Consider the following 26,902-nt stretch of genomic DNA (forward strand, 5'->3'; position numbering starts at 1 on the left):
TATATGAAAATTATTTTAATTTATATTTCTTTAATAAATAAATAAATTTAAAAAAATATATATATATATAAAGAGAGAGAGAGAGAGAGAGAGAGAGAGAGAGAGAGAGAGAGAGAGAGCGCGCTTTGATTTCTTCATCCAGAAACTGCCTTTTCATGTCTCTTGGCCATTTATCAATTGAGGAATGACTCATATTCATATAAATTTGATAAAGTTCTCTATTCTCTCTATATTTGAAATATGAGACTTTTATCTGAGAAATTATCTATAAAAATTTATTGTCTTTTATATTACAGTCATTCCAACTGCTCCAACCTCTTAGATTGAATGTCTCGTGAGAAACAAAAAACAGCCAAACAAAAATATTCCATTGTGACTGACTCTGACAATGTGTATACATCCTGTCCTAAACAGTATCCCCTCCCTCTAGCCTCTCTGTAGGATCCAAGGAGGTAAGATTCCTTATCTGTTCTCTTGACCTTCATGCCATCTCCTATCTCTTTGCTTTTGTACACAGCCTCTCTCCTACACCTGGACTGCTTCCCCCACCCTCCCCTCAGCCTCACAAAATCCCCTACTTCTTTCTTTACTCATATCAAACACTACCTTCAACATAAAGCTTCTTCTGACTTTTCCTCTTCCCAAGTCCACCTGTATTTATTTTGTATATTTTTTATACGTGATGTCTAAAGTTCAGGGCTGGCTTCATAGTCCCCACCACACTGATTTCTTTGACCACTGGCTTTGTTTCCCCTTTACAAATTGCCCTGATTTATTTCCCTTCTTTTTCCCACTGCAGGCAACCTCTTCCCTCAGCTCATTTCAAACCTGTTTCTCTCTACCTGCCTCCTTCTCTCCTCCCCTCCACACACCTGCCTGTCCTGAGACTAATGATAATATTTCATGTATGTGTGATGTTTTCTCCTTAAGTACGGCTTCCATCCAGTATTGAAGTATTTGAGGTATTCAGTTATTTGTGAAGTATTTAGGGGCAGCTTTTATCAGCCTCATTTTACAGATGAGGACTTCTGAGAAGTGAAGGAATTTATCCAAGATCAGACTCATCAGGTAGTGGGAAACAGAACCCTTGTTGACATCTGGTTCAGGGGTCCTCAAACTTTTTAAATAGGGGGCCAGTTCACTGTCCCTCAGACTGTTTTACTATAGTAAAAGCTCACACTGTCTCAGTCCCTCAGCCCATTTGCCATAACCTGGTGGGCGCATAAACATCCTCGGTGGGCCGCATCTGGCCTTAATTTGAGAACCCCTGATCTGGTTTATTGCAGCTCCAAACTTCCTTGTCCTATAGGGAAGGGGAGCTTTTGACTTGACAAGTAAAAATAGGGAGCCCTGATCTGAAAGATTATGGGAGCCATCATTCTATATGAAGCTATGGACTCACCAATGAATAACAATAGTAATAAAAATCAATGATTTTTAGGGGGCAACTGAGTGGGACAATGGATAGAGCACCAGCCATGAAATCAGAGTTTAAATCTGGGTCTCTGGAAGGAATAACCATTTGGATCATCTGAGGAAATGTAGACAAATCACTTTGAGCATATGAGGGACTGGACTGGTCATTTCATTGGTGTAGCTGGTGAATTTCCTCATGAATTTCTTCTCTCTTTGGGAAGAGGAAATTCCTCCTGCTTTGTACTATTTATAAATAATATAGTATAAATGTATATATATAATATAAATAAATTAATATATTATATATAAATATATAAAGTGTATATCTAAATATAGAAGAAATAGTCTTTGAGAATTAATGGGGGCAACTGAGACATGACAACTTACCCAGTGTCACATAGTGCATACATGTCACACTTCAAAAACTAGCTCTCTATATTACCATTGAATGATGATGAAGATGATGTCAAACAATCAACAAGCATATATTAAACACATACTATGTTCCAGGCACTGTGCTAAGTGATGTAGAAAGAAAGATTGACAAAAAAGAAGTAATCCAGGCTCTTTGGAGGCTTACATTTTATCGGAGGAAACAAAATATACAAATAGAAATTCATAATAATTTGGGTGATGGGGCATGAAAAATGGGGAGATTGGGAAAGGTTACATGTTGGGAGTGATATTGGGGGTCCTAGCAAATACTCTTGAATAGATTCCAGATGTCTTCCTCATGTCCTCATGGGGAGGGATAGGCTAGCTACTTAGAGTATATACTTATAGACTGACCAGGTGTGGATTTGTAGGTATGCAACATGTTATCGTGTGTGTGTGTGTGTGTGTGTGTGTGTGTGTGTGTGAGAGACCTGGCCAGATATGTGGACTTCTTAGACACCTGTGGTTATACCTTGACTGTTTTAAAAACTTCTTGACTCACATGGATTGTCAGGTGTGGTTTGCATGTGTGTTTGCGTGTGTGTGTGTGTATGTGTGTGTGTGTGTGTGTGTGTGTGAATGAGCCACCTTCTAACACAGATGTTTTGACCGTGAGACTTGGATTATGTGGAAGTTTTCTCCCATGTCTGCCCCAGGGGCTGGGAGCCAGCTTGCGTGCCTTGGAGTTAATGTTGCCGTGAGAAGGGCCAAGTCTCTCCTCCCTGAAGAGATTAGAATTTCCTTCCAGGTTGGGGGTGGGAGGTTGGGTGGGGGAGTCCTCCCGAACCTGCCCCACCCTAAATCCAGAGAACCTCTGCTGCTTTTCGGGTGCGTGCGTGTGTGCGTGCGAGGTCTTGTGATAAAACCAAAGAATAAGTCACAGCTCAGGGGCATCCCTAGAGGGACAGCTCCCACGAAGAGACCCCACCCATTTGCTTTTCCCATTAGGTCTACCTTCTCCTGGACAGATCCCACAGGGTTCCATCCAAGTTAGGACGCATTATGGGATGTGGAGCCAGCTGCTACACTTTTTGTTCAGTGGGGTCAGTGATCTCTGGCCTTAGGTTAAGAACTCGGAGGTTGAGGGCAGATGAGGGAGGAAACATCTGTGGGTGTGCCTTTCGTTCTTGGGAAGACTTGGGCAGGGCTAAGTTTGGTGGGATCTTTCTGTCCCAAAACTTTCCTCTGGTACATGCACTCCCTAAGGCCTAACCCTAAATTCCACACCCTCAACGTGGTGCTGTGTGCCAGATGTGTGCTGGGCACAAGGAAAGAATTCAGGAGAAGCAGAAGACATGGTATTGCTCTAGGACCTGGCCCAGCCTTCCCCACTCCCCCAAATCTGAGCCAGGTGAGGGAGGTCAGGAATGAATGAGACTTTGGGAACACTTATCTCAGAAGGATGAAAATCTCTGCTTCTTTAACATATTGTTCTACAGCCTCCCTACACCACCTGTTTCTGCCCAAGTGACCTACACCAAAGCTTCTTAAACTGTGGGTCACAACCCCATATAGAGCCCAGTAACTGAATGTGGGGATTGTGAAAAATTTAGCAATAGTAAAAGGTATCATACATTCCACCAAGATTTAATTCTTTATGCAAAAATAAACAAGCACATCTATCTTAGTAGAATGCAAATTTGCTCTCATCTTTAATAAATGATAAAATTGTATTTAAACCAAAGAATTGTTTTAAAATAAATTTGTTTTATTATCAGTTAATGTTTAATTTGCTTACCCATTTTATATACCTATGTAGTGGGAGTCTTGTAAACGCTTTTCCAGGGAAAAGGGATCAGTTGAAAATGGGAAAAGTTTAAGAACCTCTGACCTACACTATTCTTGGAAATGTCTACAAGTCTGGCTTAAAGCCCTCATGATGTTGCCCAAATCTGGAATTTGATGAGAACATAAGCTCCTCTAGGGCAGAAAGTGTTTCAATTTGCCTTTGAATTCCTACCATGTAGCACTAGGTTCTTAATAAAAAGCTTCTTAATTTCTTAGTTTTCTTAATTCAAAGATATAATTTATAAATTATATATATACACACTTGATATATTTATATATAATTAGTTCTTAATTTAATTTTAAGTGATAGAAATAGGTGATGAGTCCCAAATTCCTCCCCATCACCACCCACATAAGCTGCCTATGTTTCTCAATCATTCCCCTCTAGCAGTCTCCAGACCCAGGAAGATGTCCATTACATCAGTCTTCTCATCTGCTAAGTGAGGTAGCCAAGGCTGAGGCTCTTGCTTTCTACCATACCCCTCTTCTGGTGGGCTCTCTCTGCTGCCATGTCTGGATACAGAGAAAAGGGAAGGATACTAGAAGGAAAGCTAAGATTCCAACCGACCCCCCACAGTTATCCTAGGCTCCAAAGCCTTGAAGGTGAGGCAGGCCAGACGCCTGCCCCCAAGCTTCCTAAGAAATGTGATGTAGGGGCAGCTAGGTGGCGCAGTGGATAGAGCACCAGCCTTGAATTCGGGAGGACCCAAGTTCAAATCTGGTCTCAGACACTTAACACCTCCTAGCTGTGTGACCCTGGGCAAGTCACTTAACCCCAGCCTCAGGAAAAAAAAAAAAAAAGAAAAAGAGAAGTGTGATGTGAGAGGCTGAAGAAAGGATCTTCTACCCAGAGATCTCTCCATCATCTTCCAGGAAGCCACACATTATCCCCCCATTAGACCTTCATCCTTTGGATTTAACTGTCTCTCCTTAACAGGTTTTTTCTGTCATGACACTAACACCCCAGAAAAGGAGACTGGTTCACTCCAGCCCCTCCAAAAGAGAGTGAGCTTATCAGACACTCTGCTCCTGTCAGAAACAATTACAAAATGATATATATTTAAAAAACCAAAAAACAAATCTGGGTGTATGGTTTCATTGACATAGGAAGTTAGGATTTCTCTTTCTACCAATGGAGATAAGCACTAGCTTTGCAACTTTGAGTTCTAGAAGCTGGGAGGGATGAAGGATTCCTCCACAATCACACAACCAGGACACCTGAACCATGTCTTCCTGATTCCAAGCTGATGCTATACTTTCTATTCCAAGTTACCTTTGGATAATACTTTTATTATTTCAATTAATTATATACATACATAAAACATATACACATATATACAAATATATTAGATTTAGGGTATCCCCAAAGACTTTTGGGATGCATATGTTTGTAAACAAACAAGACTTTATTAAGCACTTGCCAAGTGCCCAGCACTGTGCTAGAAGCTGGAAATACAAATTCAAAGAATGGAACAATCTTTATTCTCTCTCTGTCTCTCTGTCTCTGTCTTTCTCTCTCTCTCTCTCTGTCTCTCTCTCTGTCTCTCTCTCTCTCTCTCTCTCTCTCTCTCTCTCTCTCTCTCTCTCTCTCTCTCTTTTGTTTTCAAAACATATCCATGGGTAATTTTTCAACACTGACCCCTGCAAAACCTTGTGTTCAAAATTTTCCCCTCCTCCCCCTTCCCCTAAATGACAAGTAAATGTTAAACATATTAAAATATATGTTAAATCCAATGTATGTATGTATATTTATACAGTAATCTTACTGCACAAGAAAAATCAGATCAAAAGTGAAAAAAAAATGCAAGCAAACAATAACAACAAAAAGAGTGAAAATGCTACATCGTGGTGCACACTCAGCTCCCACAGTCCTCTCAGAGTGTAGATGGCTCTCTCCATCCCAAGACCATTCACAAGATCATTGGAACTGACCTCAGTCATCTCATAACAATCCCTACTCTCAAGGAGTTTCCACATTTTACCCGGGGAGACAAATAAAAATAAGTATTTGCAGAATAAATATAAAAAGAATAAATACAAAGTATTTAAAGCCAAGCGTTTGAGAAGATGTGGGCAGGAGGCTGCCAAAGGTAATGCGGTGTCTTTATAACCTGAGTCTTTGGGACACCCCGGCATTCTGGTGTGTGTGCACGGAGGCGTTGGTGCATGCAGGTGCGGACGTGTGGATGGATCTCCGTTTACACGCCCTTTTATTTGTTCTTTGGCTCTTGGGAAGGCTCAGGAGCAGGGCCGGGCCCAGTGGCATCTGTCAGTCCTCTGACCTTCTGGCCATCCTAACTGGAGGTAGAGGGCCCGATGTGCCCATTGCTGGGTTGGGCACTGTGAGGAAATGCGGAGAAATGAGGAAACATAATGACCCTGAGAAGTAAGTTTTAGCATTATTTCTGGTTTCAACAGATGAGGAAACTGAGACTCCCATCGGAAGGGGAAGCAGGAAGGCAGAGCCCCAGGCCGCTTAAGTCAGGGCCTCGCTGCCCTACGGGCCGGGAGGCTCGGACTGGGGGAGCTCAGAGAGCAGAGGAGGCGAGCCCCGGGGCTGAAAACCAGCCCTCTGCCCTAGGGCTGCCATCCCGGCCCCTAAGCCGCGGAGCTCCGCGGGAGACACCCGCACCCGCACCTCACACCCAGCACTCCGCACCCCTCAGAAACACGGGAGCCTTCGCTCCCCCGGCTGGCTGCAGAGCGGGGAGGGGGAGGGGGCTCCTCCAGCCGCCCCTGACTCTTGGCCCAGAGAAGGCGGGGGAGGTGGAGGTGCCGGCTGGGGCCCCACCCAATTCTAGCCCGGGGATGGGTTTCCGGCAGCTCTCACGCGATGGAGATCGGAGGAGGGGCCGGGGGTGCTCCTCATTGTTCGCTGGCACGCCAACCCCCACCCAACCGCCCCCTCCCCCCACTCCGGCTCCTTGGCGGCCTTCCAGTCCTTCCGGGCTAACGGCGGTGGGCAATGGAGTGTCGTCCGGAGCCTGGACGGCTGACCTGGGCGAGGGGTCAGGTCGGCCCTCACCCTCGGGTGGAAGTTGAGGAGTCCTAGGCTTGAGGTCCTGGCGGATGGGGGAAGGGCAGGGGGCCAGGAGATGAGGCCATTGGCCTAGCCAAGCTTCCCAAGAGGCTGCAGAGGGCACGGGGTGTGTATGGGAAGGGAACCCCGAAATCTGCTCGAAGAGGATTCTGGGAGCATCTCTGCCCTTGGTCTAATAATAATAATAGCAATAAACATAACTAGTATTCACACAGTACTTTAAGGCTAACAAAATAACATATTAGCTATTTCGATTCTGGTGACAACCTTATGAGGGAAGTAATCAAGTATTATCCCCATTTTCCTGATAAGAAAAATGAGACTTCCTGAGTGAGTGGCTTAAGGTCACTGAGAAGTACCAGCTCAATGTACATAATGCACATTACTTGCTGATATGCACTAATGATGATAAAACAACAAACATGAAAGAATCAACTGACTTAACAAATACAGGGCAAAAAGACCACTGGGGTTCGGTTTTGTTTTTTTTTTTTTTTTTTTTTTTTTTGCCTGCAATGTATATTGGCTGTGTGAACTGGAGTATTTAATCTCTTAAACTCCTAGTCCTCAAGAGCAGTTTCTTAAACTTTTCCCACATGTAACTCTTTTTCACCTGAGAAATTTTTATGCAACCCCAAACACATAAGCATATAAAATAGGTATACAAGCCAAACATTTAATGATAATAAACCATACTTTTTTGACCCCCCCACCCATTCAGTTTACATCACCCACAGTTTAAGAAGCTTTGTTCCAGATGTAAACAGCTCTAACACGGTAAGAGAAGGTGGCAGCCTGCACTGATGGAGGGAGCTTCCTCACCCAGATGTTCCCAAATCCATGAAATCACAGGTTTAGCCTCTGTCCTAATAATCTCATACTGTATAACACTTGAAAGTGTTTCCCCCACTACAACCTGACCACTTAGAGAATGCAAGTTTATTTTCCTCCATTTTCCAGAAGAAATTGAGGTGAGTCAGAAAGGTTAAGTGAAGTGTTCCAGAGTCACAAGATGCAGAGGAAGGAATCAGCCTGCTTTCAAGGTTAGGGAACCTTCCATTACATCAGGGTACCAAAAAACAGAAACATGGGCATGCCCCCAGGGACAAATCCACAGATCAATCTGCACACACATGGAGGTACATATTCACCTTGCTACAGACTTTCATCTGCTGCCCAGCCCCTTCCCCCAAGACTTTTTAGAGGAGAGGGCAGTCTGGAACTGGAATTCATTGTTGTTATTGTTCAGTCATTTCAACCATGACTTTTTGTGACCCCATTTGGAGTTTTCTTGGCAAAGATACAGGAGTGGTTTTCCGTTTCCTTCTCCAGCTCATTTTACAGATGAGGAAACTGAGGGGAAAAAGAGTGAAAAGGTTTGCCAGCGTCATTCAGCTAAGATGTATCTGAGGCTGCATTTGAACTCGGTTATTCCTGATTCTATCAACATATATCTAGCTGCCTCTTCATTGGACTAGGAAGTTCCTGGGGAGGATTTTTCTATTTCATTGCAGATCAACACCTTTTCCTTCACTTAGAAATCCCAGAGAGTTACCCGGATTACTGACTTAATCAGGTGATTCGCCCAGGGTCCCACAGTTACATAGTCAGAAATTGAACCCAGACCTGACTGAGGCCAGTTTTCTCTCTGTTATGCAGCCTCTCAGCCAGATGCAGCCAGTCCCATCCATTACTCAGGTTAGTCCCATTATATTTCTGCCTACATTGTGGTGGTCATGGCCCCTGGCAGGCTGAGAGTTCAGAGTACTTCTGGTTCCCTGAGTGCCCAGATATCCCTGAGAATTCTGGGCTTGAGGTCCCTCCTTCCCTTCCTCCTCACCCTGAGGTACCCGTGCCAAGTCTTTTCCTTACAGGACCATAAGACCAAAGGAGATTTTAGGAAATCCAGCTCAACTCCCTCATTTTACAATTATTCATAGCTTATTTCTATTTCTAAGGCAACCTAGTGAGTTTACAAGCCACTTTTTCTCAAACATGCTTCCTGAAGCAGGGGTGCAAATAGTACAATTCATGATACAAATAACACTGACCTTTTCTGCTTCTGATATGGATTATTGGTGACCCTGAAGTCACTTTCCTTCTGTTGGTCTCAGTTTTCTACCTCTCTCCATCCCAGCATGAACTTCCAACATGCTACAGCATAGAGCTCATGATAGGCTTGACATGGTTTTTGTTTTTGATTTCGTTTTTCCGGAGGCAATTGGGGCTAAGTGACTTGCCCAGGGTCACAAGGCTAGGATATGTTAAGTGTCTGAAATCAAATTTGAACTCAGGTCTTCCTGAATTAAGACTGGTGCTCTATCCACTGCGCCACCTAGTTGCCCAGTGCTTTCTACAAGTATTTTTAAATTTGACTTCAGATTCGGATTTTCAGTCCAATGCTGAAGCCAAATTAAAAAAAAAATCACTTGTGTAAATACAGATCCCATATTTGTGGTCAGGTCCCATTATGAGCTCTGTGCTACTGCATATTGGAAGTACATGCTGAGATGGGGAGGGATGGAAAACTGAGCCATCGAGGATCAGTTGGGGACATTTAGCCAGGCAAAGAAGGGGGGAGCCCACATCATCCTAGCTGACCTCAAACATTAGAAAGGCTAGTGCATGGAAGATGATTTGAATTTGGTTTGTTCAGCCCCAGAGGAACACTGAGCAGAAAATGGGATGATCATAGACTTGGAACTAGAAAGGCTCGAGAGGGTGTGGAGTTCAATCCCCTAACTTTACATATGGGGAAATTGAGGCACACAAAAGCTGAGAGGCTTACTCAGGATTCCACAACTTATAAGTGCCTGAGGCAGGATTTGAACTCAGGTTTCTTAACTCAGAGTTTCTTAACTCAGATTTCTTAACTCAGAGTTTCTTAACTCTACCCACTATTCCACACTGCCTCAGCAAGGAGAAGAAAGGCAATTTTTATAGGACTTCAGAGTTTTGATGTCATTTAGGCTAACCTAGCCTAAATAGAAATTCCCAGAGAAAGTTCCATGCCATATATTCCAGAGAGAAGAGAATGAAGATGGAAATTTTCTCTTTTAAAAGTCTACTAGTAGAACCTGGGAAATATTGTATGCAGCAAGATTGTGTGATGATCAACTAGGATAGAATCGGTTCTTCTCAGCAGTTCAGTGATCCAAGGCATCCAGAGACAGAACTATGGAGACTGAATGTAGATCAAGGCATACTATTTTTACCTTTTTTCCCTTGTATTTTTTCTCGTGGTTTTCCCTTTTGTTCTGATTTTTCTCTCTCAACATGACTTATATGGAAATATGTAAAAAAATTAATGTATATGTATAACATAAGTTTAAAAAAAAAAGCCTATTCAACACATTGAAACTTTTTGGGTTTCAATGTAAGAATTTGCTTTATTTGACTATATGTGCTTGTAAGAGGGGTTACCTGATGTTCCCTCCCACCTTTAGTTGGGTGGGGAGGTAGGAGAGAGAAAAGGTAGATTTTCATTGTTTTAAAGAGTAAAATAAAATGAACCTATTGAATTCTGGGCATGATTAAGGTAGGGCCAATTGTGGAAGGCCTTGAATGCAATGTTCAGGAGTTTGACCTTTATCCTGTAAGTAATGGGGAGCCACTGAAGAAAGCTCTTGAGCGGGTGAGTAGAAAAATAAAAGTCTTATATGAGAAAACTATGTCTCAAAGAAGACTTAGGAGTTAGTAAAGAAGGAGAAAGGGAAACCTAGAACTGATTAGAGACAGTCTCTGTTATGGTCATGAAAAAGAGAGGGATCCTTATGGCTCTCCCCATTGGCCATTCCATTCAGTGAATAAACTACCCACCTTAGAAGAGTTTTCCTACCATGGATCCAGGGATTCTAGGAAAAAGTGGGATATCAGGCAGCTGGGAGGTTCAATGGATAGAGTGCTGGCCTGAGTTCAAATCTAACCTCAGACTTAGTTATGTCTTAGGTTAGTAGACTCTTAGTAGATCACTTCATCTCTGCTTGCTTCAATTTTACCAACTGTAAAAAGGGGATAATAGTAACACCCATCTCAAAGGGCTGTTGTCAGAGTCAAATGAGATAATATTTATAAAGTTCTCAGCAGAGTCCAGCATGTAGCAGGCGCTTAATAAATGCTTATTCCCTTCTCTTTTACACTAGACCTCAGAGACCATTACCTTCCTGTTCATATGTCCCCACTCAACCATAAGTCATTCTCAGGGACATCCTATCCTGCCTAACCTTTCACCTCCACAGTATTCAATCAGAGAATTAGTATTAATTCTCACTAAATAGTGCCTGGGGTTTAGAATGGAGGAAGAGGAAAGGGGGTTAAGGAGCAGATCAAATGACATTATCCCTAAGAAACCAGAAAAACTTGCCTTGGACAGGGAAATGGCCTGTTGGCAGAGAAGTGACCATGTGTGTGTGTGTGTGTGTGTGTGTGTAGACTTAAGGGGCCCCAATGCCCCCATCATCTTTCCCATACCATGGTCTGCCCTGGTGCCCCAAATTCTCCCAACCCTTGGGATATGAAAATGCAAGTACAATGGCCCTCTAATCTAGAGAACACAGGATGGAGGAAGGCAGGTGAGTCTACTTTAAGAGGGTAGGAGGGAGTCTGGGACCCCCCCCCCATGTTGTCCGAGGAGTAACATTCTCTGAATGGGCCAACATTCAATGGGTGAAGCTACAAAGAAGATGAACACTGAGTATCTAGGGAAAGAGTAGGACAGCTAGGGAATATCGTCTTTCACAGAGCCCCAGGTCTGGAATCAGGAAGAATCATCATCCCGAGACACTAACTAACAGTGTGACCCTGAGAAAGACACTCAGTATCTTTGTCAAAAAACTCCAAGTGGGAGCAATGGAGAGTCAGACATGACCTCAAAATCATATATGTTACTTGATTCTCACAGCAATTCTAGTCTCCTTATTTTACAATTGGGAAAACCGAGGCAGATAGAGCTTAAGTGACTTGTCCAAATTCATACAACTAGTAAGCATCTGGGGCTATCTGAACGGAGGTCTTCCTGATGTCAGGCTAGGTCTCTAACCACTGCACCTCATGTATGTCCCGCCTCACCAGCCCGTAAATGAGTAAGCTGCCTAAGTAGACTGTAAGCTATTTGAGGGCAGGGACCCATGTCTTAAGTTTCATAAAACCTGATGTCTGTGAAACTGGAAGGGGCCACACCCTTTTTTTTTGATCATCACCATGATTCAGCTCCATTCCCTGTTCCTCTTACCTTCTATGTCAGTTGCATTAGATTGTAAACTCCTTGAAGGCAGCAACTGTCTTTTACCTCCCTTGTATCCCTTGGCACTTAGCCTTGTGACTGGGACACATTTGCCTGGGAGATGCTGCCTGCCAAAGGTTCTCTCCGTTCTTCCCCCATTTTTATTTGATTACAATGTTGTTTGTTATTTGCCTGAAGAATGGAGATGGGCCAAGGTGACATTGGACACTGGTGACATAATGCCAGAGTGGGAGAGAACATTGAGTCCAATCATATCATTTTTCAGAGGATGACCCTAAGTCCCAGAGGTGACCCAAGATCACAGAGTGGATCAGCAATGGGCAGGGTTGGGTTCAGCTATTCTGACTCACAGTAGGTGCAAACCATAGTCTTGTATGTGTGTTTGTCCAGAAGTATGGTTCAGTCTGGGGGACTGAAACGGGCTATAGAGGAGAAGAACAGCTGAGAAAGAGATCACTGGGTTGTGAGGTTTCCCTTGTGCCCCCAGACGTCCCATCTCCAATGCTTCCTTCTCTCCCACCATGTCATAGGAGCCAGGAGGGAGAACAAAGTCCCAGCTACAGTGCCACAATCGCCTGTACTCCTCCTCTGCCTCTTGGCCTCCGGATCAGCAGCCGTGACAGTCTGGGTTAAAGATTGGCCAGGTATTCGTGAGAAGCCAGTTGGCTGGGATTCTGGTGTCTTCTGTACAAATAGACATAATGAGACAAAATATACATGCCAGGATGGGGGGGGGCAGCTGAATGATCACGGGGCTACTTTCACCAAGGAAAAAATCAAGGAGCATCCGAGGGCACCATGCCCCAGAAATATTCAGCTCTCTTTCACTTCTGCCCATGTAATATGGTGTTTTGTTTTGTTTTGTTTTTTTTGGGGGGGAGGTTTATTCTGATCCTGGTTTCACTAGAACAAGGCTCTCTTTCCAGCATCCAAATTGCAGATACCTGTGGGTGGAAGTCTGTGTTTTCCTTCTCCCTCTTCCTCCAAACATCTAGAATTCCCTAAGGGAGAAGCTGTGTCTTTCCAGGCAAAACTATCCTGGAGATTTGCACCTCCCTGCCCCTCAGTTGTGTTTCTCCCTCTGGGAAAAGCAGAATCCCCTTGAGAATGGGATCTGTCTGTCACCCCCATCAGCACAGATTATTATTATTATTATTAAATTATAGGATTTGGAATAGGGTAAACTCTCCCTCTCATATACTCATGGGACGCCTTCCCTATAGGATTCACAAACAGATCCCTCCTTTTCTGAAGTCCTTCATTTTCCTCTTACTCAGCATGATTACTCAGTTGATCCTTTCCCAGGCCTTAGCCAGCTCTCCCAGCTCTCCTTTTATACTGGAAGAATCCTTAAGTCTGAGCACTTTTCAGGGCCTGTGAATTAGACCAGTGGTTCTCAAAATGTGGTCCAAAGAATCCTGACAATCACTGAAACCCTTTCAGAGAGTCTACGAATCAAAATTAGTTTTTATTTCTAATATAGTAAATATCTATAAATACATAATCCACAAGCAAAAACTTTGGACAGATCCTCAATAATTTTTTAATAACATAAAGATATTGAGAACAAAAGTTTGAGAACCACTGGATTATATTACTCTTTCCAGCTCACCTAAATTACTTTTGCCAGAGATATCCTCTGAAAATACACAGAGCACCATGCTTAGAATTAGGAAGCCCTGAGTTCAAATCTAGTTTCAAACACTTACTAGCTATGTAACTCTAAGTTTGATTATAAAATGAGGTAATTATATCATTTAGCTCGCAGGGTTGTTGTGAGGATAAAATAGGATAATATTTGTAAAACATTTAAATATAGTATCTAACATATAGTGAGGGCATAATAAACACTTGTTCCCTTTCCTTATAATAGGAGGGAACCAAAAAAAACAGGACTCCTTTTTCATAAATCCCTCCACAACCGAAATTTGTAGCATGTCTGAATTCTAAGCAACAAGGCAGTTTCTCTGTCTCCCAACCCCTTTAATCCTCACACTGGTTTCCCCGTCTTTCTTTACTTCTTTCTAAAGATGAATGACAATTGTCTCTGCTGTCTCCAGGTGCCCGAAGGAGCTCAAGACCCTCCTTTCCTAAGCATTAACTCCAGAGCAGTAGCAAGGGTCTGAGGAGGACCTGGCAATGGAAGGAGAGGCTTATTATGGGAAGAGGGGAAGGAGGAGAAGGTGGTCATCTCTCCTTGAGATCATATTCCTCATCTTAATCATGATTTTTTTTCCAAATTTAATTTTATCATGCTGAATTATCCTTAGCAATACAATGATTTAAAAATATAAATGGTGTTCCCTTTAAATCTTGGGCACTTACATGATAATTGTGGAAATATGTATAGAATTATTGCACATATTTAACATATTGGATTACTAGCCATCTAGGGAATGGATGGGGGGAATAGAAGGGGAAAAAATTAGAACACAGAGTTTTGCAGGGGTAAATGTTGAGAATTATCTAGGCACATGTTTTGAAAATAAACAGCCGTAATAAAAATAAAATTTTATAAAGGAAAAAATAGCAAAGTGCCATTGGCTCAGAAAAAAATAATAAATCTTGTGCACACAAGATATGTTTTCAATTTTTTTCTCTCTTTCTACAAGGTAATTGGGGTTAAATGACTTGTCCAGGTCACACAGCTAGTAAGTGGCAAGTGTCCAAGGTTAAATTTGAACTCAGGTCCTCCTGACTCTAGGGCTAGTGCTCTGTTCACTGTGCCACCTACCTGCCTTGTTATTATACATTCCTCATTGACAGTGGAGCTCAATGGCTGAGTTTTAGTTCAGAGCAGTACCACTTCAAAGCAATAAATAATATTAAAATGAATGTGACATATGGCATAAATATTTTAAAAAGAAAAGAAAATGCAGCCCTGAACAAATAGCTGCCTAGTCCAGCAAAAACAAATTCCCACACGTTTTACTATCCTTCTTTTGGACTCTTTCGTGACATTGACCAGAGTTTTAAAGTCTCTCAAAGTTGTTTTTCTCTATAAAGTCGTTGTCATTGTATAAGTTGTTTTCCTAGTTCTACTCACTTTGGTCTGTATCATATTATATTGGTCTTCTCAGTTTCCTCTGAAACCATCCATTTTGTAACTTCTTGGGTATAATAGGGTTCGTGTGTCTTTACATATCACAATTTAGTTAGACATTCCCCAGTAAGAGGATCATCCCTTAGTTTCTAATTTTTGACTTCCACAAAAAAAGCTACCATAAATATTTTTGTATACAAAAATTATTTGTTTCTTTCTTTGGGTATTGTCCTAGTGGGTTTAGCTTGGGCCAAAGGGTATAGTTTTGGAGGCATAGATCCAAATTACTTTCCAGCAATCATTATAAATTTAGGATTTAAAAAATGCAAGAGCTAGGAAAAATCTTTAAAAAGAGCATGTTAGAGATGAAAGGGAGCTTAAAATGTAGAATGCGACTCTGACACATTTTAAGAACTATCATAAATATAGCTAATTAACCATGATAACAGAGGACCAATAATGAGGAAAGAAAGAGTAAAAAGTGCTTATTATGTGAAAAGCACTAGTGTTAATAACAGAAAAGTAAGGCAGCCCCTGCTTTCCAGGAGCTCACATTCTGTAGAGGAGATAGAGCATACAGGAGATTTCAGCACAAGGCAGATGGAAAGCTCCCATGGGGCTTACATACAGCAGCAAGGAAGAGGAAACATCCCTTCTTTAATGCCATTTCCACTAACAGCATGTCATGTTTTCTGATATTGAAACATTTGACAATGCTAGGGACTTTGATAGTAAGAACTTTCTTTTCTGGGTCTCCAGTAGTTGTGATTGCTGAGAAGGGATGGGCTGTAGAGCTGCTTTCTCTAGATCAAAGCTTCAGCTATTGTGTTATATGACCTTACATGGGGTCATATAATTGAAGGGGGGAGTCATGAAATTATGATTTATTATATTATACAATTTGATTTGTATACTTTTTTTTTTTTATAAACCTATATATCCAGGAACATGTAAAAATTTCTTGGGTAGGAAGGCATTGTAAGTGGAAGAAGTTTAAGAAGCTTTGCCCTAGATGATGGCTGCAGGGGCTGGGCCAGGATGTGCTGCTATTCCTCTGGTTAACATGACAGTTGGTGGCACTTGGTCTGTGTTATATGTTAGTGCTGGTGAGAATGGTGGGCTCCTTCTCCATGGGGATTACTCTCCTTCATGATATCCATGGTCCCTAGGCTGAAATCAGGGTTGGTAATTTAGGAAAACAGTTATTTCCAAGAATATTCAGTTCAGGGTCCTTGGCTGTTTTTGTTGAGGTCTAAGAGGAAGTGGAGTGGGTTTGATGTGATTAACATATATATATATACACATATATATATATATGATTTCTATACATAACACACATATATTCTTCTATTATTCCCTCAGGGTGCTCCATTTTGTTTACCACCTCTTATTTACTACATTACCAATTTTATTTTTTTTTATTTATAGTTAATTCTTTATTACCTATGTCAATGAAAAAGAACAAGGACATAAATTATATAAACAGCAAATAATTTTTAAAAAATTGACTTGGCTCCCAAAGCCAAATCTGTATGATAACTTTTTAAAATCTCAGTCTGATTTTTTGATAGGATTTCTAACAAGGAACATCAAGGGAATTTCTGTAGATAATGTTTGCCTAGATTTTTTTTTTTTTTTTTTTTTTTTTAGCAAATAATTTGAGAAGGTTTTTCATGTTATTTTTTCTAAAGACAGAGAGATGCAGAATTGATGCAAGGGTGTGGTGGAACCAAATTGCACCAGAAGAGCTTATGCAAAATATTCAGTGTGAGCATTTACAACTCAAAAATTGTCAAATATTATAAACCAGGACTTGATTTATTGTTTTGCTGATTGTTTAGACTTAACAGAGTGATGGAGAGAATGGTCTTAATGTAGATTAAACTTGGAAATGTAATATGCATATACCATGCCCTACTTCCCATCCAGGAGCTGGTTGGAACACATTTACCAGCTCATCCCTGGGTACATGGGGGGATTTGGCTAGATCCAAAAACCAGTCATTAGAGGTTCCATGGCATCTTGGAAGGATCTCCAAGAGAGCATATAATGGATCAATGTATGACTTCATATTATATAATATTTATCTCAGTGACTTGGATAAAAGCTTATTGAATCTGCAGATACACAAAATTGAGAAGAAGTTTTTACAATTGTTGATGGACAAGAACATCAGACTAAACTGAATAAAGTGAAATTTAATAGAAAGAATGCACAGTCTTACACATGAATTCAAAACCAGTTTCACAAGTACAAGGCTGGGAAGACATGGCAAGAGAGTAGATTGTAAATGAACAATCAGGTGATCTTAGTGAATTATAAGTTCAGTATAAATCAACATTTGATCCCATAGCTAAATTGGAGCATTTCTAGCAGAGATTTGATGACTACTTGTCAGGTATGTTATAAAGGTTTTGGGGGAAAGTAGTGATCCCTCTCCTTTTCTTTTAGGAATTAATAGGTTTGAAAAATAGAAGAAATGAAAATAAGCTAGAGAAGCAATGTATATAACTCCCAGGGACTTGACTCCTTAGCCTATTCCCAATAATATAGACTGAGGGTAAGTCAAAGGAAAGGAGGAAGGAGCCGGTACCCCAGCCCTGGTCAATGGCTGTTCAATGGCTGGAGAAGCGTCGCCGAACATGGAAGTGCTCACAACGGGGATGCTTCATGGTCAACCCATAGGTTGGGGTCAGATCCACCTTCACTCCAGATGGAACACTGAACTCCAACTGCTGCAGCAGAATGGCCAGGAAGAGGAAAATTTCCCAACGGGCAATAGTTTCCCCAATGCATCGCCTCTTCCCCATGCCAAATAAAAGCATCTTCTCACTCAGGGTCTTACTGATAGTGCCATCTGCACCAAGGAATCGCTCTGGTCGAAATGCTGATGGATCCCCCCATAGTTTCCTATTACAGGAAGAGAAACAGGAATTGAGGAGATATGATAGGGCCTCCAAACATCTGTCAGAACCTCAGATCCAGATTGAGGTCTGGGGAATGGGGAGCAAGGGCAGTAGGGTATGTGGGATATGAGTGGGCACTCTCCTTTGGAGACCTTTCAGTTTCCCCAGGAGATCAGCTCACCAGGGGCCTCAGCTCCATAGTCCAGCCTTCTGAGGCCAGACTAGTTGGGTCTTGACAGATATCTTCCACGTGGCCAAAAGCAGGCTCCATATTTCCCACATGGTGGACAGAAGCTAGAAGGGTTTCTTCAAGCAGGCCTCTGTTTAGATGATCCTCTCAACTACACTCACTCTTGACTTGGCTGATGGACGTAGTCAGACAAACCAGAGCCTCCCTGCCCAGACCCCACCAGCTCCCAAAGAGACTCACTGGTCGTGGTTAACCTGCCACTGGTTCACGAAAACGCAGATCCCCTTGGGAATGTAGAAATTGTTTAAGGTCGTGGCTCTTGTGGTGCTAAAAGAGACAAAAGACTTCTGTCAGATAAAACCAGGGCAGGGATAGTCCTGCGGCCCTTAGCCCTTCCCTTAGCCCTTTGCCTGCCACCTTTCCCCGTCTCTGTAGTGAAAGGTGCTCCCTCCTCTTCTAGTAACAAATACCTTGTTACTGCATGCCCTGCTCCTGGCCACAAATCTTCCCTGGATATAGAACACTGTCCTAGTGCCAGAGTAGATAGAGTTTAGACAGGACATGGTCCCTTCTCCTCATAGGGCATGTATCCTAACAGATGAGACACCAGTACAAATGCTGTGTGACCCTGGGCAAGTTATTTAACCTGTTTGCCTCAGTTTTCCTTCTCTATAAAACCATTTAGAGAAGGAAATTGTAAACCACTCCAGTATCTTTGCCAAGAAAACTCCAAATGAGGTCTTGGAGAGTTGAACATGATTAAATCAACTCAACAACAATAGACTAATATAATTCATAGCACCATATAGTATGTCAATGTTCCAAAAACAAAGTCCCTTCCATCTTCTCTGAAAATATCTGCTATTTATCTAATTATTTTCATATCATTTCCTTCATTAGAATGTAAGCTTCTTGAGGGCAGGGATTCTTTTTTGTTTTTGTGCCCACAGTACTTAAGTACAAGGTCTGGTGAATAGTAAATACTTTAAATAAAATGCTTATGGAATGACTGATTGACTAGGTGAAATCTTAGTGGGAAGGTCACTGCCATCTGTGGAGGTGGAGGAGATATCACCTTTGTGGAAAAAGTAACATTTATTTTGGTGTTTATTTATTGTAACAGACAGACAGACAGACAGATGGATAGATGTTTAAATAGAGAGACAGACAGATAGCTAGATAGAAAGAAAGACAGATAGATGGATAGATGTTTAAATAGGTAGATAAACAGGAAGACAGATAGACATGGATAAATATTTAAATAGAGTGACAGACAGGTAAATAGATATATAGATAAACAGACAGATGAATGGATGGTTAGATAGATAACAGACAAGTAGACAGACAAACTAGTAGATAGACAGATGGATGAATAGATAGATAACAGAGAAGTAGACAGACAGGCAGACAGGTAGATAGATAGATGGATAGATAGTCAACTCAACAAGAATTTATTAAGAATTTATTATATGCCAGTCATTGTGCTAAGCATTAGGAATACCACATAGCCCCCGACTTCAACGAGTTTGTGTTCTAATGGGAGAGGAAAGGAAACACATAAAGGGAAGGTAGAAAGTGGGGGGGTGGGGGGATGGGCACACCAAGGCAAGGTTGGCCATGTCCAGGAAGTTTAGCTGTGGAGATGGCCTAGAATTCAGCCAGATAAGACCACCAAGCCACAGTTGAGTTGTTTTAGTCATATTCAACTGTCCATGACCCCATTTGGAGTTTTCTTCCACAGGAGTCACAGGGGACGGGAGCTCCTTCCTAGGTGAAGAGGGAGTGGAGATGGTGGCCAGAACTTGTGTAGATCATAGCAATGGTATGAAGGAAAGAAGAGGATGAAATCTATCCTAGTCTAGCAAGGTGGCATCGAGGGCAGATATGAGGAGAACTTTTCAAAGTCTTGGTCAGGACTTGAACTAGAGAAGGAGAGATGCAGCCAAAGGAGATGAGGGCTGGTGGCAGTGGGGGTAGAGAGGAGGGAGGGATGCAGGAAGACTTAGGGGCCCTTACCTGTGGGGGATGGTGAAAGGGACAAAGGAGGTGTGCCTGAACATCTCCAGGATAAAGGCTTCCAGGTAAGACAGCTGAGGTCTGTCTGTGAGCCGGGGTCTGCGCTCTCTTCCAACCACAGTGTCTATTGAAGGGAGGCGAGAAAGAGGGAGAAGGAAGCTGTCCTACCCTTACCCTTAGAGCCTTTGTGCCCCCCCTCCAGTGAATCATGAAGAGTCTCAAGAAGCCCTCTTGATACTAGTGCCTTCCCACTAAAATTATTAATTTTTTCTCTCTCCCTCCTCCCTCTCTTTCTCTCTCTTCTCTTCTCTTTCTTTCTCTCAGTCCCTCCTTCTTTTCCTCTTCCTCCTTCTCTCTCCACTCCTCCCTCCCTGACTCCCCCCATCTCTCTCTGTCTCTGTCTGTTTCTCTCTGTGTGTCTCTGTCTCTGTCTCTGTCTCTGTCTCTGTCTCTCCCCCTCCCTATCTTCCTTTCTCCCCCTCTGGCTCCACTCACCATCCATCCCTTGTTTTTAGGCAGTTATTTATATATTGTCTTCCCTATTAGAATGGAAACTCCTTGAGTGCAGGGACCGTTTTTGTCTTTCTTTGCACAATCCCTGACACATAATAGACACTTAAATGCTTGTTGACTTCACAACTGCAAAATTACTTTCTTCTCGATAAAGAGAGGCAACAGCCTGGCTCTCACAGGCTCACTGGGACAACAATATGAGAAAATATATAAAATACTTTGCAAAGTTTAAAGTGCTGTGTATACTGTCAGTATTTTATTCACATACCCAACTCCTTCTGGATCTTTTTTTGAACATCAGGGTTTACCACAAGGTACAAGAGGCTCCAGGAAATGGCCGTCGTGACTGTGTCAAAACCTGGACAGAATGGATCAACGGGGAGGGCATGGTAAGAGAATGAAGTGAGGAAGATTCATGCTTAGAGCACGTGGTCTTCTGGCTTTTTCTGTCCTCCTAGGCAATATACAAGGAACAAATCCCCCATTTCCTGATTCTGTTCTTTTAATGGTGTTCAGATCCTGGTGAGCCCCATCAGTTCCTATAATTGTAGTGTGTTATGGGAGTGTAATATTAAGGAGCTTTGAGGTTTCACCTTTTATCCATTAGACTGGCAAAAATGGGGAGGGGGAAGATGGATGTATACTAGGGTATAGTAAAGCTGTGAAATTGTCATTCTCAAATACAGTTGGAATTATGCCTCCTAAACTATACAGCTCCTTTTACTTTGCTATATTGTTAGTAGCCTATGTCCCAAGGACATCAAAGAAAAAAGAAAAAGAACTTTAAGTTCAAAAATATTTATAGTATTTCTTTTTGTATTCTAAAATTTGTATTCTAAATTGTACTCTAAAAATTGGAAACTGAGGGTTGGGCTTCCTATTGGAGAGTTGCATGGAAAGTATATGAATGTAATGGGACCATTATTATGTCATGAGAAATGACAAAATGGTCATTTTCAGAAAAAATTGTAAAGACTTCTGTGAACAGATGCATATTTAAGTGGGCAGAACTAAAAGAACAATTTACAAAATGACCACATTATAGAGAAAAGCAACTTTGAAAAATGTTAAAATTCTCATCAATGCCATGAAAAACTCTTAAATCCAAAGGTTCACCTTCTGACACACAAAATGAACTTTCAATATACAGAGAAAACTATATTTCCAGACATGGCCAATGTAGTGATTTGTTTTGATGGACTATGCATTTTTTATTTTATTATGAAGGGTTTCTTTTCAGGTTTTCGTTGTTATTGTTCAGTGGAGAATATTAAGAGGGATAGATAATAAATCAGTATAAAATAATTCTTTAAAAGTAAACATTTAAGGGGAATTTATAAGCTGTGGTTTTTTTTTTGTTTGTTTTTGTTTTGTGGATATAGGACACACATGTGAATACCATGAATTTAAGGTAATCTCTACCAGGAGATCTGCATTCAGATTAGGATACCACACTATGAAATGCTTCGAATTTAAACAAGGACATCAAATAATAAGGAAGAAAAAGCTGGTTCCTACCAGCTCCAAAGATGTCATTGATGAGATTGGTGATCAATATCTTTGGTACACTGGTGCCGGTGTTCCCTTGAGCCTTGTCCTGGCTGTGTTTGAACAGAGCACCAGTGATATCTTGAATATTATTCTGAAAAAAAAAAAGGAGAGACAAAGCAACTATATTATGATCATTCCAAGCTTGGTGACCACCAATTGTCCTGGGAATATTGGAGCCAGAGACAATTTTGGGAACCTAAGTCATACCAGTAATGCATTCTACAGGATACAGTGCCCAAGAAGTCCATTAATAGAGAATGTCACAAGGCAGCTCACATCTAAGTCAGATAAAGGGACCTTATGTATGCTCTAGAAATCCACTGGCATTTGTTTCTGGGATGTACTTTTGTGTAGTTATTCTATAGGGATTCTGTTTCAAGACCAAGAAAAGGTTGCTGAAAACTAACACTCATTTCCTCCTTTACCTCCCAAAGAAAACAATTAGCCTTTTGGATATAGAGTTTCAGTGGGTAAACAATGACCATTCATAATCACCCCTGATATGTATACATGAGTATACACTTCTTCAAAGCACTTTCACCTTGTTAACTCATTTAATTCTCAAAACTGTCCTGTAAAGTAGATAGGGCAGGAGTTTGTAAATTCAGTTTTTAGATAAGAAAAATGAGGCTTAGAGATGGGATGTGAGGTACAGTTAGGTCACAGAACTAGTCAGTGGGAGAGAGAACAGAGTGCTGTGAATAGAGTGCTGGAAGATAAAGAGGAAAAAAGGGCCTCAATAAAGTTAGACTGTTCATATTCCTATATGGAATTCCTATCATTATTATATAATTTATTATTATTAGGGCAGGGAAAGGAGTTTAGGTAGACAGAGTATGAATGTGAGTTATTATGTTGGAATAATATCCCCCCAAAAAATGAAAGGGGGAGAAAGAGGGATGTTCTGGGGAAAGGAGGAAAAGAAAGGACAATGGAGAAAATTTTCTCAAATAAAGGAGGATTTCAAGAGTTGGAGGGGGGAAATGGGAGAGAGATGGCAGGAAATGCTTGAATTTTACTCTCATTTGAATTGGTTCAAAGAGAGAAGAATATATATGCACTCTCAGTTGTGTATTGAAATATAAGTTACCCAAAAGGTAAATAAGAAAGGAAAGGGAAAAGAGAAAGGACAGATGATAAAAAAGGAGGACAGATTAGGGGAAACAATGGATAGACACAAAATAAACATTTGAGGAGGGATGGGGGAAGAGAAAGGGAGGAAGGGGAGAAGAGAGAGAAGAAAATGAAATGGAAAATACACAGTAATCATAACTGTGAATGTAAATGGTCACTCATAGTAAAGTAAATAGAAGAATAGATTAGAAACCAGAATCCAACAATATATTATTTATAAGAGACGTACTTGAGATAAAAAAGACATGTACAGAGTTAAAATAAAGGACTGTGGTAGGATCTAATATGCTTCAGCTGAAGTAAAAATGACAGTGTTGGCAATCATGATCTCAGATAAAGCAAAGGTAAAAATAGATCCAATAAAGGAGATAATCAGGGAAGCTGCATTTTCCTAAAAGGTATCATAGGCACTGAAGTAATATCAAAAAATGTTACAGCAATTTCTCTAATAAAGATAAGAATAAAGAAAGATAAATTTCTTAAATATAGAACTCTCAAAGGATAGTCCTGAGTCAGGTTTATAAAAATAAGAGCCATTCCCTGATTGATAAATGGTTAAAGGATATAAACAGTTTTCAGAAGAAGAATTCAAAGCTATCTATAATTATATGAAAAAAATGCTCTAAAATTTCTGAGGTACCACCTCAAAGCTATTATAAATGACAGATGTTGAAGGAGAGGGATGAAAAATATTACAGAAATTTCTCTAATAAAGAAAGATAAGCTTCTCACATTTATAGAATTGAATCAGATTTATAAAAATAAGAACCATTCCCTGACTGATAAATTAAGTTAGAGAGAGAGAGAGAGAGAAAGAAAGAGAGACAGAGACAGAGAGAGAAAGAAAGAGAGAATGCTTCAATCTGTATTCAGACACAACCAGTTCTTTCTCTGAGTAGGGATAAAATTTTTCATCATGAATCCTTTAGAGTAGATCATGAATCATTACATTGCTAAGAATAACAATCATTTACAGCTGAACATCCCAGAACATTGCTATTACTTTGTATATGGTAGATTCCAGTTTGCTTGAATTCAGAGAGAGCTTTTGGGCTTTTCTGGAAACATCTTGCTCATTATTTCCCATAGAACAATAACATTTCATCACAATCATATACCACAATTTATCTGGCCATTCTTCACTTGATGAACATTTCCTCAATTTTGAATTTTTTTGCCCTCAGAAGAGAACTGCTATAAATCTTTTTGTATACATATGTTCCTTTTCCATTAAAAAAATCTATTTTGGTATTCATGTAGAGTAGTGATATTAAGTCAAAGGATATACGTGAATTTATAGCCCTTTGGGCATAGATCATAACTTTTGATCATTTGTCAACCAGGGTATAGCTTTTATTTTTTTATACATTTGACTCAGTTCTCTATAGCCAAACTTTATCCTTTAACCCAGCAATACAATTGCTAGGTCTATATCCTAGAGAAAGCAAAGAAAAAGGAAAAGAATCTAAAGGTACCAAAATATTTATTGCAGATCTTTTTGTGGTGGCAAAGAATGAGAAAGCAAAGGAATACTTAACAATGGAGGAATGGTTGAGCAAGTTGTGGCATATATTTGTGGATGGAATATTATTGAAATAATAAGTAGGAGTTTCAGAAAAACATGGCAAAACCTATATGAATTGATGTAAAGTGAAGTGAAGAAGAGCCTTGTGCACAGAAACAGCAATGTTGTAATGGTGATCAGTTGTACAAATGATAGCTGCTCCAAGACAATCCCAATAGACTTTGTACAGAAAATGCTATCTGCATCCAGGAAAAGAGTTATGGAGATTGAATGTAAATCAACCATGCTTAATTTTTTTTTTCTGTTTCTTTTGCCCTCCTGTGGTTTTTCCCTTGTGTCCTGATTTTTTTTCTCCCAACATGATTCATAAAGAATGTGTATTGGGGGGGCTAGGTAGCGCAGTGGATAGAGCACCAGCCTTGAATTCAGGAGGACCCGAGTTCAAATCTGATCTCAGACACTTAACACTTCCTAGCTGTGTGACCCTGGGCAAGTCACTTAACCCCAGCCTCGGGGGGGGGGGGAAGAATGTGTATTAAAATTTAATTAATTAATTAATTAAAAGAAAATGAAAGATAGCTGCTCTGATCCATACAATGACTAATGATTGCTGTCTACTTCTAAAGAGAGAGTTGATGAACTCTGAGTAAAACTGAAGTATAATTTGTTTACCTTCTCTTTTTTTCTTGCTTCTTTTTTTTTTTTTTTTGGTTTGTGGTTAACAAAAATGTTTAACATGATTTCTCATATACAATTGATATTATATTGTTTGCCTTCTCAGGGCTGCATTACCTGGTCAAAGTCTTTGTAATGCTCCTGGACAGTTTTCTGCATGAATTTTAAGAACTTCTGGTTGAATTCCTTGAACCTCTGCAACTTGGGGTTTGGGAAGTAGCGGAGGATGGGAATGAAGTCCACTGGGTTGCCTGAGGAGGCACTCTCAACAAATTCATGGCTCTTGGTAATGATGCTCATTAGTTCTTGATTCTCGTTGGCACGACATTGGCCAAAACACATGGCGCCTATGACGTTGGCCACGGATACCACCACGTGATTGTAGGGGGTCAAAGCGCCCGACCTTGTCCATCAGTTCTTGGAACTTCTGGATCAAGCACTCAGCTTCTTTCTTGACATGCTCCTCCAGGTAGCAGGAGGAAGAGGATGGTGAGGAGGACACGGAGAAGGTATTGAGAGCATTCTGGGCTAGTTTCCTTCGGGCTGCCCACACCTCACTTGAGTCAGGGTTGAAGCTCATGCTATAGCCGTCTGTGACAAGGGTGGAGCTGTAGAGGTCAGGTCTGCCCTTGAAGTCCTCCCCCTGCCTCACCAGGGCCTGACGGATGGTTTCCAGGCCACTCAGCACAAGCACTGGGGTGGAACCGATCTGAATCTGCATCACATCGCCATACTTCTCTCTCAACTGGGCCAGGACCAAGTGGGGATTCTTCCCTAGTGTCAGGATGTTGCCAATCAGGGGCCAAGCCCAGGGTCCGGGTGGAGGTTTGAGTCCCTTGGGGACTTTTTGAGAGTGAGACTTAATGATCCAGAAGATCAGGCAGAAGACAACAGAGGCCAAAAGAAGCTCTGTAGTAGAAATGGAAGCCAACAGGCCCACTCCCATCTTCACTGTCTAAATGGAAATGAAAGGAAGAGTGAGTTTTGGGGGAGTCGAGATCAGGGATAGGGCTCTCCAGAAGATAACTCACAGGACGTCTATAGAAAGATCTCCCAAGAGAGATTGGTGCCAAATATTATGGTGATTCCTTTTCAGTATTGAGAGAATGAGGACCTGGGAGTGTGGGAGCATGGAGTCCTGAGCACAACCAAGGGCAGGGTGGACAGGGTAAATTTTCCCCAGGATTCAAACCTCCTCAGCCTCTGGGGAAGGGCTCAGACTAGTGCTAATATCAGGCAGGAGGACTCCAAGACAAATGGGCAATGACTTTTAATTCTGTACTTAGTCCAGCGTTTCCTAGCTTCGTGGGCGGGTAGAGAGGTTCTCAGATACCACCCCTCCCTTCCATTTCATGGCTACAGACAAATCATGGAATATTAGATCTAGAAAGGGAATCAAAAATCAGCTCCAGAGATTCTTACCTTTTT

General features: G+C 41.3%; 1 protein-coding gene across 1 annotated transcript in view; it reads right to left on the reverse strand.

The window, feature by feature from the left end:
• Positions 1-17,147: 17,147 nt before the first annotated feature.
• The window catches only part of CYP1A2 (cytochrome P450 family 1 subfamily A member 2), a 10,171-nt gene continuing 416 nt past the window's right edge, over positions 17,148-26,902 (reverse strand). The window contains 7 exon segments of the mRNA XM_074296977.1: positions 17,148-17,874; positions 18,301-18,387; positions 20,077-20,200; positions 20,858-20,947; positions 22,108-22,231; positions 25,592-25,861; positions 25,863-26,429. Of these exon segments, the coding sequence (XP_074153078.1) occupies positions 17,580-17,874; positions 18,301-18,387; positions 20,077-20,200; positions 20,858-20,947; positions 22,108-22,231; positions 25,592-25,861; positions 25,863-26,420 (1,548 nt within the window). The 5' untranslated portion in view covers positions 26,421-26,429 and the 3' untranslated portion in view covers positions 17,148-17,579.

The sequence above is a fragment of the Sminthopsis crassicaudata genome, chromosome 2 (genome assembly GCF_048593235.1).
Source record: "Sminthopsis crassicaudata isolate SCR6 chromosome 2, ASM4859323v1, whole genome shotgun sequence".
Taxonomy (NCBI): Eukaryota; Metazoa; Chordata; class Mammalia; order Dasyuromorphia; family Dasyuridae; genus Sminthopsis; species Sminthopsis crassicaudata.